Genomic DNA, 10,599 nt, shown 5'->3' with positions numbered 1-10,599 from the left:
TGCTGAATAGCTTGAAGGACAAAGGATTATGCTTATTCCCTCCTGTGTGAGGCAGATGATGACAGTGACCTGCTAATAACATGAATGAAGCATTTTTATACTGTTCTTGCTGAGGACATTGTCTCATGTGATTATGAAGTAATGCATGATTTTAAAAATACCCTCCTCCTGACTGATATTTTGGTTGCTTTGACATCTCAGAGCTTTTCTGGCATGTCAGGACGCAATATAATGCTCTCTCATGCATAATCCCAGCTATGCTTTTCCTCCCTATTCTGCTGGAAGAGTCTCCCATGTGAAGATGAGATGGAGGGGCAGTCTCTTTGCCCTGTGGCACTGAAACAATTTTAGCCCTCAGAAATGTTCATGGTCCTTGGGAGTCTTTCTCATAGCAGGTGATCTAGCTGTTTTGCTTCTCCATGTGCTGTTTTAACACTAAGGTGCCACCTTGTCATTGTTACCTGTACTTCAGCTTGCCATGGGTCAACTCAGGAGGTGTTAGGCTTCAGCCTTTCCACTTACTCAGCAGTTTTCTTAAGCAGGATGATCGGACAGTGATGTGACAAGTCTAAGAACCTAAACAGATTAAGACAGGAAGATTAATAAGCTTCTCAAATATGCAGCAGCTCAGTCATTTTTGAAATGTTTTCAGCTGTGAGAGGCCAGGGCCTGACAGTAAAGAGAAAATAACGTATACATTTTTTTAAAAAAATGTGTTGCCTCTTCCTCCCCTCCCAGTAAAGGATAATGGAACATGAGAATCATCATCCCCTGTGGGCAGGCAAGCAGAGATAAATTGGAGGAGACAGTGTGTGTATGAGGTATGGATTTGTGTGTAAGAGATACATGTAGCACAGCACGATTCGCTGCAAGGTGAGGGGTAGATGTGGGCCTACATGGGTGTTGCACAGTAAGGTGGGCAATGCCTGTGGGTGCAGACCTGGTCACTGGTGCCTCAAACTGCCAGTCAGTGTAAAGTCTAGATCTGGAAGCAAGGTGCTAGGTGTGAGGGAGAGGGGTTACATGCATGTGCATATGTATTTTAGCTTCCAGAGCATGTTTGCATGGGGCAGTTGGATGTTGCATGGAACAACACTTCTTTAGCACTGGAAGGAGGATGACTGTACAAGCACATGCTTGCAGGGTAGAACTACATCTGCCCTGGACCAGGCTTGGTCAGCAGGGGCAGCCAGCTCTGAATACAAAGATCCATCTTCCAGAGTCTTTCTATAATACCACAAGTCTTCAGTTCTCCAGACCCTCTTGGGATAAGGGTTACAAGTCTGTCATCTAGTCCTATTCTTGTTCTTCCTTCACAAACTCCTACATGCAGTTTCTGAATGGGATTGGTGGAGCTGGGCTTATCGCAGAAGCAGTAGGTGGGCAGAAGACAGAACTGGCAAGCCCCTGGGTATCTTGACAGCTCTTGTTGGGGCAGGCAGAGAGGCACTAAGGATTTCAAGGCCAACCTGATAACCTTGCTGATCAGATAGATGTTTTCTGCTATGTAAAAATAAAATAAGAATTTTAAATTGGAACATAAAACCAGCATGTTTCTGCAGTGGCCTTTTAGGATGCAGACATGAGAGATAAGAGACAGGGAAGTCGTTCCAGGGATCTGGCCCCTGTCCAAGCAGAGGATGTTCTCAGCATTGATAAGATCAAGGTAAGAGCACAAGAGGTTTATTTCTTCTAAAACAAGGGACCTTCTCAGATTAGAGTTGAGCAAGAGATATGTTGACCTGAGCCTTCTTGGCAGATGCCTGAGCCATTCACAAGTGCAAGGCATGCAAGGTGACAGAGCAATATTGGTGCAAACCTCTGGTTCTGGCTGCAAAGCAAGAAGTAAAGATTTCCAAAAGTTCAGAAGAGTACTCTGTGTGTGTATATACACCCAAACACACACAAACACATGTATGTTGCCCTTCCATCCCAGGCTCTCAAGGTGCTTTGCAAACCTTGGTAAATACAGCATGTCAGGGGCAGATAAACATCATTATTGCAGTTTCGGAGCAAGTTAAACTGCAAAACCAGCAGAGAATGTGACTTGCCTGAAGAGTCTCTGTGTGAGAGGAACTGAAGTCTGGCTTTGATCTTCCTTGAGCTGTGTGCATATTCATACTATATCATGCAGTCTGAAAAGCTCTGACATCTCAGGCAGCAGAGCTCCCAAACTGCAGCTTGCTAAGAGTTTGTCAAACCCTGCTGGTTGTCTTTAGTATGTGACTGACTGCCTAAACCCAAACCTGCCCTCTAGAAGAAATTCCTTTTCTTAGTGAACTGCATCCTTGGGTTACCTGCTGGGCAGAGGCTCCTCATGGATGTTTTAGCATTCCAGGTCCCTAGGCAGGCTCTTGTCTCCTGTTGATGGGCATACCTCTGTGAGCAAAATTGAGAATGTCCTCTGCTAAATGAGAGCACAAATACCCATTTGCTTATTGGGGAAGCTCCTCCCAAGCCATCACTGAGCTGCCTACTGAAGATCTCTGTGCCTGGAGAACACTAACCCCTGGTCTGAATAATTCCTGACAAAAGACTGTCCGGAGTGTCCTCAGTGCGAGGAAGGATCCATTGTAGCCAAGGTGGGAATGCCTGTGTCTGTTAAAAACTATTCTAAACATCTGGCTCCAGATAATTGTTTTATTTAGCATTGCTTTTATTGGTTTTCATGGCAAAGGCTAACCAGCCTTCAGCCTGTGCCCACAGCAGAGGGACTGTCATGTCTCTCTTCTGCTTCCTTAAAGAAAATATTTTTTATTGCTTCCCACTTTTCATGAGTTTCTGCCATAAAAGCCTTTCCATCTGTTAAATCATGCAAGTGCTTGCAGAGTAATAACCAAGAGCTCTAACTGAGACAGCAGCATGGAACTAGTGACTGGCTAGTGAGTCAGGAAGCTGACATCCTATTTTCAGTGCTGTCCTTCCTTTGTGGTCTGATGTGGGTTGTGGGTTTGGTTTAAGAATGATGCAGTGGGGAGGGGTAGAAAGGAGGTTAGGGCTGAGGTGCAGCCTAGTGACCAGCTGCTCATGGGACAGCCCTGTGTGTTGGTGGTGGCTGTGGCTGGTGGTGCTGTGGTTCACAGGGTTGGGAAGTGGCAAGGCATGTTTCACAGAGAGGGGGACAGATTTGGTGACTTCTAGGTCACACCTGGGTGATGGAGAAGAGAGAGAGCAGGCCACTGTTTTCTGGCAGAGCTTCAAGTCCAAGACGGCAGATCAGGCATGTCTTTTACCACTGTATCCGGGCCCACTGCAGTTGCTCCCTGCTCTCCTTTGTTTGCATGGCTGTGGGAACCTGGCACCCATTCCCTGTCCCAGTCTGCAGAGCTGTAATCCTCTTTTCCCACACACCTCTTCCATAATCACCCTACTTCCTGCACTTGGCTTCCACAGCTGGGCTGGTTTGTCCAGAGGCAAGAGCACTGTGTCAGCATGTGTTCGCAGCCTGCTCTTGCCAGGGTAATTAATACTCACTTTGCAGTTTTAATTTGTATTCTCTTTAAGCTGAAAGCAGTGTGCTTCTGTGTGCCAGCCTGCCTGGCCAGAGGGAATCAAGGTTGCCCTGGCCTCATGCAAACTGGAAGCTGCACACTCCCAAGAACGCACCACACTCCCAAGAACGCACCACGTGCCAGCTCTGTGAGAAGCATGGCACCTGGGGTTCCTGGCCCCAAGGCAGGAGGACTGTGATCCCTCTGGAGGGATGTTCCTTCCACACAGGGGAGGGCTGGAAAAGGCAAGGTGGCAAGGAAGGAGAGGACAAGGTAGTGTCACTTGTGTACATACCAGAACTGTTAAGGACTCTACTTGGATGTAGTTGAGAGATTTAGGGCCAGGTCCTGTCTTGCCTGTGTCTGTGCTTGTTTTGAGCATCTCTCATGTCCAATCTTCTTCCTGTTTAGGCACATGCAGACCTTTGGGGTGTGTGCAGAGAAGCACAGGCCATTTCATATGAGCAGCAGGAGAGAAAGTGGAGATGAGACACAGCTCACTAGTAGGGGGAGGTGATTAATTCACTTGTTTTTAAGAGATTTGTGTAGCCCTCAGAGCATGACTTTCACTGGGACTCTGTAGTGGTGAGTTTCCCAAGTTGGCCAGGGTGCACTGACAGCCTGCCCCTCTGAATGACCCATCTGTCCAGTCCCATTGCAGAGCCTCCTTCCTTCAGATTATTACCAGGCAAAATCAAAGCTTGCAGTCAGCTTTCTCAAAGACACATCTCAAAGGCATGTGAGAGAAAGAAGAAGAAAGACTTATTGCACTGTTGCCAGCAAGGACCCATATCTGAAACTGGCCTATTTCTCCTTTTGGGCAAGTGACCAGCAACCCATCTGCTAGGCTCTTTGAAGTACATTCCAAAAAAGTTCAGTGTTGTCTGTCTGGTGGCACCTCTCAAAGTCTGGTAGTTGCCACCTGACAGCTCTGCACACACATTTGCAAATGTTAGATAGATTTTTACTTTTTTTTTTTTTTTCTGTTCAAAGAGGAACAGTGATGTGTTTTCTAAACGATTGAAATGGGTTTTGCAATGTGCTTGCATAGAAGGAAGTAGGCATTAGGCAGCCTTACCTTGGTGAAGTTTTGTTCTTCCTTGTCAGAACAGTGTTTGGAGTTGATCTTTCTTTCTTGGAAGGGAGAAAAGTAGACTTGAAAATAAGTTCTGAAATGGTTCTGCCATCTTTTAGCTATCCCCTGAAATTAATCTGCATATGAACCTGGGGGTGGAGGAGAGACTTTCAGGAGGGAAGCACTTTGCCTTTAAAATGTTATTCTTTGAGCTGCTCCAGGTCTGTGACTGGAATAAATTGTCAGAGGCCCTGTTGGAATTAATGAAGAAGCAGTTAAATATGAATTGCAGCTCCACTGGAGGAGCTGGTCCTGCTTGTAGGCAACTATTTCTTGAAAACTGCCTGAAGTGAAACTGTCATTGAAAGGCAATCACCTCTCATCAGAAGATCGCAACACCTAGATGTTCATTAGCTCATCTTGGCTTGCCTGACTGTGGTGTGCATATTATACACAGGAGAAACCGAGGCACATATGATGGCTTTGTCAGGACTGTGTTTGGAATGACAGACATAGCTATGAGCAGGCCTGCTTTCCTTGCTCACAGCTGATGGTTTCACACATTGGAGTGTCACCAGTTTCTTTTCCAAGTAGGGGGGAGAGGAAGGAAGACAAAGCAGAATTAAAAGCTGTGTACCTGTAGATGCTCCAGTGTGGAGTCTGACAGCCTTTACCTGTGCCCTGCTTGAGTATTGGTGCTACCTCTGGCTCTGTCCACTCCTGGGCAAGGTGACTGTCTCTCAAACAGGCCGTGTTGCAGGCAGGCGTCTGGCTTTGCCAAGGCTCTTCTGGGGATTTATTCCTTTTCACACAGGGTGGTGGTGGGAATCGGATGCGCCTTTACAACTTGCAATTACATGGTGCCTTTCATCCCAAAGGACTTTTAACAATCGAGTCTACAGACTGCAAAGGGATCATTCACCCACCACCGAGAGGCATCCACCACTGGTAGGCAGCATCCTTTAAACAGAGCTTGGCAGTGTTTCTCAGCTGCCAAGGCCCAAGTGTAGGAAAGAACAAACTCCTGTGCTGGATTTGCCCTGGGTAGGGGACAGGTTGGCAGAGTACATGAGCTGGTCCAATGTTGAATCCTGCCAGGATACCAGAGCTCTTAGGAAAGAGGACCAAAGAGTATATTAAGCAGGGCTTAGTTTTGTATCACCCCTAGCACACCACTCCCTTCTAAGACATTGCTGTGTTAGGTAATTTCATTTCCCCCCTCCTGTGGGGACTGTCATTACCACAGCTGAAAGCGTATTTGGAGCTGTGCTTGCTTTTGCTTTGTCTGAAGAGGGAAACCATGCTTCTGTGGAATCATGAGTCAAAAATTTAAGTTATTTCACAATCTACATATGGGCTATTTTCCCAGGCTTCATAAGGGTAAGGGACAGATTTCTAGGAGGATGCGGGTTTGTATTAGTAGATTTATCCTTTACATATTTATTGTCTTCCTGTGTATTTTTCCTTGCTGAAATGTGCAGTTATGTTACAGATGGATTTATGGAGAAGTTGCCCATTTCTTTGTTTTCTGAGGGCTGCCAAAATGATTGAAACGGTGCATTTCTTCTGTGGTGTTTAGTCTCACTGGTCTTTTTTGAGGCACCTGCATCTGTTCACTATCTGTATCATCTTTAGTTGTGCTTCTTTGTCAATGTGCTTCAGATATGTTTCAAGCTGGTTGCTTATTTACCACCTGCATATAATGGTGATAATGCCATTGGTGACCACAGTACGGGTTTGCAAGAGTGTGCATATATAGGCGTGTGCCTATGAGGGAAGAAGTGTGTGTCTTGGTGCATGCTGACAAGCGTGCGTGACCAAGATGGTCTGTGCCTCGTTGCTTGGAATAGATGTTAGCACAAGCAAGCTCCCTTAGGAGCTCATCTAACTGAAATCAGGCATGCAGTGAGGCAGCATGGGTGTCTGCTGGTACTGAAACTACTTTCTGCTCAGGGCAGTTGTACAAGCAAGCAATGAGCTGAGCTCCCTTGGACTTGTCCCCGCGTGCTGGTGGAGTTCAGGCCCTGCTTGGCTTTGAGTTACAATGTGAGTGAACAAGATTCATATGAGTGGGAACAGCTATCCTTGGGACTTCCAAGTAAGGAAGAGGGTCTGTATGTGCATGGAGGGGTGTGGACAAGGGACCAGGGAAGGGCATGTGTACTGGGGAGAGCCTGAGGCATGTGAGAGCAGGTGAGCATGTGTGAGTGAGCATGGGTGTGTGTGGCAGAGCGTGCGGCTGAGCACGTGTGCCCTCCTGCTGGCAGCAGAGTGCTTGTATCTCGGGCTGTTCTCCAGCTGTGTAAATACATTGCTTAACAAATGGAGGGCTCTGGTTAATGATTGCCATTAGTGCTGGGCCCATATTAGGCTCCATTTTGTGTGAGTTACCCAGCTGCCCAAATGCCATTAGACTGAATGCACTGGCCTCTAATGTCAAGCTTGGAGTGTTTGTGTTCCAATGAGCTTCTGCAGGAGCTGGCCTGAGGTTCCTCAGCTGGGGCTGTCAGGCAGTTTGTGGCAAGCTCCCTGGGGTGCCTACAGCCGTAGCAGCCACTCTTAACGGCCTTCCTTAGTAAAAACCATGTCCTGGGTATCACAGGCTGGTGCTGGGTGCCCAAGGGGAGGAGCAGGCTGGCTAGAACACTTGTCCAGACTACAGGGAACCAGCTGGTCCAAGCGACAGGGTGGGAGGAACGTGTTCCCCTCTCTGGCAGCCAGCCCTATTCATCTTCTTTCTGGGAATACATCTATAGAGCTTTGCCTTGCATTGCTCATCAGAGCCAGACCCCTACATGCTGTGATTCCAAATGGTGTAGAGGACTAAGCCAGACCAGGCTCGGTCCTTCCTAAAGCAGAATATGAGCTTAAAAGAAAACTTGCTCTTCTGCAAGAAGAGAGTGAAGTGTTTTGGTGCTGGTTTTCTTTCCTCTAGCACAGTCCCGAGCAGAGGTGCTGCCCCGTCAGTCATGGAGTAGGTGCAAGACAGACCTGTACTGCTCAGGGTAACAAATGGCTGCAGATCGGTCAGGGTGTCCTCATGATGAGGACAGTTCCATTGCTGCCTCATCTGTTACTGCCTACAGTTGGACATAGGGCCCTTCTCACCCAGCCCTCACCTGCCTGGGGTGGTGATGCTGTTGAAAGCCAGCCATGGTCTTGTGGCTGCTTGAGAGGTGTTGTGCTGAAGAAGCAAGATTGGGTGCCATTTGGACATCAGTTGCAGCTGCTTGCCCATCTGTGAATCTCTGCATCCTCCTGTGTCTTCTCATATCCCTGTCCTTCTCCTCATCCCTTCTTCCTCATGGTGTCCTGGGAAAAGCTTTCTGCCCCACACAATGGCCCCAGAAGAAGGCCCAGAGAGAAACCTCAGGGCACCTTCCCACCCAAAGCCTGGTGAGTTTTGTGGATGACTTTCATCTGTCCTCTGGACCCATCTTGCCCCAGTCTCTTCTCCATCTGCCATCCGCCAGAAATGAACTGATTCAGCTGCCTTCCCTAATCCTGTCTGGCATTTCAAAATGGAGGGAACTGCCAGGTTCTTTGTTCCCATTCCCTCTTGGCACTGGCAGGGGACCTTCTCTGCTCTGAAGAAGGACGAATGTGCTGATTTATTCTGCCCCTTAGCTTTGAATAGGGGTTGCTATGTTACCCTCCAGCTCTGAGGCTTGCCAGAGCACACACCATATATAACCCCACAGCAGGTGGCTATTGAGTAAAGGCCCTTAAATCTGCCTCTCTTGTTTCTTATGCTGCTGGCCAAGGTGTCAGGGGGGATGTAGCAGGGCATGATTTGCTGGCTTGAACTCCAGGTACAGTTGATGCCAAGCGCCATGTTAGCATTTTCCATCCTCAAGTGCCCATCTTAATTTGCAGAGGAGGTACCCACTCGGCAGGAACACGTTGGCCATACTGGCTTTTAAAGAGGCCCTTTCTGGCATGAAGGCTGCCCCATGGGGCTGAACTGTGACCAAGATCCTGGAGGCAGAGGCTTCCAGGTTCTGCTGCACTGACTGCGGTACCAGGGGCCTGGCTTGGACACTTCTGTAGTGCACTCTATGTTGGCATGACTGTTTGGGTAAGCCTGACAATTTGGTCAGCTTTCTGGGAAAAGCTGCATGTGCTTGCCCTGTGATGACAAGTTAAAACCCAGCCAGGATAGAGGCAGGTGGCATGAAAACATCACCTTGCCGTCCTGGTATGTGGTTGCAACCATCTGATAGACCTGCCTTGAAGTGCCAAAATGAACCTCTGTCTTAGAGAAGATGGCAAAGTTGGTTATTGTTTCTAAAAAATGTAATTCTTTGAGGAACAGTCCTGTAATGCAGACTGAGCAAGGGAAACCATGGATTTTGTTAGGAAGGGCCTAGAAGAGACAGCAGAAAAGCTTGTAATGCCAGAACCCAGGCCAGAACTCTTCTCACTTGCTCTTTCTAACCTCTGTGAAAACAATGGAAAAGTCCTTCCCAGCAGTGATGGGAGTGGCATGAGGGTAGGGGACATTTGCATGAGTTTCTGAGCTGCTGAATTGTCCAGCATGTGGCACTTGGTAACTCACACCTATTCCTGGGGAATGAAATCTTCAGGAGCATGATTAAATGCTCTGCTGGCCCATAGAGCAGTGAGACCTCCTCTCCTGGCCAGAGTGTCAGTGAAGCAGCTGCTTCACTGGTGCTTCTGCTTACTCTAAGGAAAGAGACAAAACGAAGTTTCCAAGAAGTAAATGAAAAACATTTTATATTTAATAGAATGGAATAACTTCTTAGACACCATAAATCCTTTGGTATCCACAGTCTCAGAATAGTCTAGTGGCGAAGAGCATATCTGTCCTGCCATGCAGCACAGGGAGTGTGCAGGTATTTCTGCCCTCCTTACTCTGGATCTGCTCTGATCCTGTTCTGAATACTGGGAGCAAAAGAGGAGAGAATAGTCTTTGGTGGCCATGGTACAAACCAGGCTGTAAGGCCTTCAAGTGGGTTCTTTCCCTCTAAGCATCCCCCAGCCATTCCTCATTGAACTGTGGTGTCTGGAGCCAAAACTCTGGAGAGTTTCAGTGTGTCAGGGACTTCAGAGATGCAGAAAGGGTGATGTGTAAATCCTCACTGGAGAGCTGTTGAAAAACAACTGAATAATGAATCTTCAGAGATGATCTGGTTTATCTCCCTGCTCTAAAAGTGCAGTAGATCTTATTTTAAAGCCAAGTGAATCAGAATTAAGCTTTTCCATGTTACATCTTCAGACAGTGATGCTGTTCTGACTTTGAGACTCTAAGTGTATCATAGCCTGTTTTACTTACCTGAGTGGCTACAGGTGCCAGGAATCCTGGTCATGTGAATCCCAGGGACGTCAGGTTTGGAGGGGGGAATGCATCCTTTACTCTTGAGGGGTAGGAGCAAGGGAATGAGAAAAGCACTTCACTGCCTGTGTTAGTGCCGTTTGCTGCAAGTACAAGTATGATCTCCCATTCAAGGAGGTGTAATTGTACCAGAGAGGGAGGTGACAAAGCAAAGCACTTGAGCAAGAACTTACACTGTTTGTAGCTTATATGAGCACTGACTTCATCCCTCTTTTTATTCCCCCCCAGAGCATCAATGGAGGCCGCCCGCCGCCCCACTTTGTGTACGATCCATCCACCTTTGCCTTCCGTTCCCTCAGCACCTTGAAGCCTCTGAGCCCAATAGCTCCAGCGGAAGAACCATCATGTGCCTACTGAAGGAGTTTCTCCAAAAACCTCAGGAACTATCAACCAACCACCCGCCTGGCGGGGAGAAGGGGAGGTGGTGATACCCAAGGATGGGTGGAAGAAGAAGGGGACAATGATGTATCTTGGCAATACAGCCTCTCTGGCAGCAGGAAACATATGGCTTTGCAGCAGTGCCTGTTTTCATACCATTGCCATATCTGAGTGGTGGCAAAGGGTGAGATTTTTGTCTTTCAGGGCAAACCAAACCAGTCAGGTCCACAAACTGGAAGTGCAGCCACCAAGGCAGTGTCAAACACATAGATGGTGGTAGTTGAAGACTACCCGTCAGC

General features: G+C 47.7%; 1 protein-coding gene across 1 annotated transcript in view; it reads left to right on the top strand.

Annotated features, from left to right (window-relative positions):
• Nucleotides 1-10,279, top strand: part of LOC104388002 — a 58,480-nt gene extending 48,201 nt beyond the window's left edge. Inside the window, exon 5 of the mRNA XM_009996808.1 lies at nt 10,151-10,279. Within this exon, the coding sequence (XP_009995110.1) occupies nt 10,151-10,279 (129 nt within the window). The remainder of the gene's footprint in view (nt 1-10,150) is intronic.
• The last annotated feature ends 320 nt before the right edge of the window (nt 10,280-10,599 follow it).

Source organism: Chaetura pelagica, unplaced genomic scaffold (assembly GCF_000747805.2).
Source record: "Chaetura pelagica isolate M959 unplaced genomic scaffold, ChaPel_1.0 scaffold14, whole genome shotgun sequence".
In the NCBI taxonomy this organism is placed as follows: Eukaryota; Metazoa; Chordata; class Aves; order Apodiformes; family Apodidae; genus Chaetura; species Chaetura pelagica.
The sequence above is the reverse complement of the archived record's forward strand: the minus strand, read 5'-3'. Positions and strand labels throughout refer to the sequence as shown.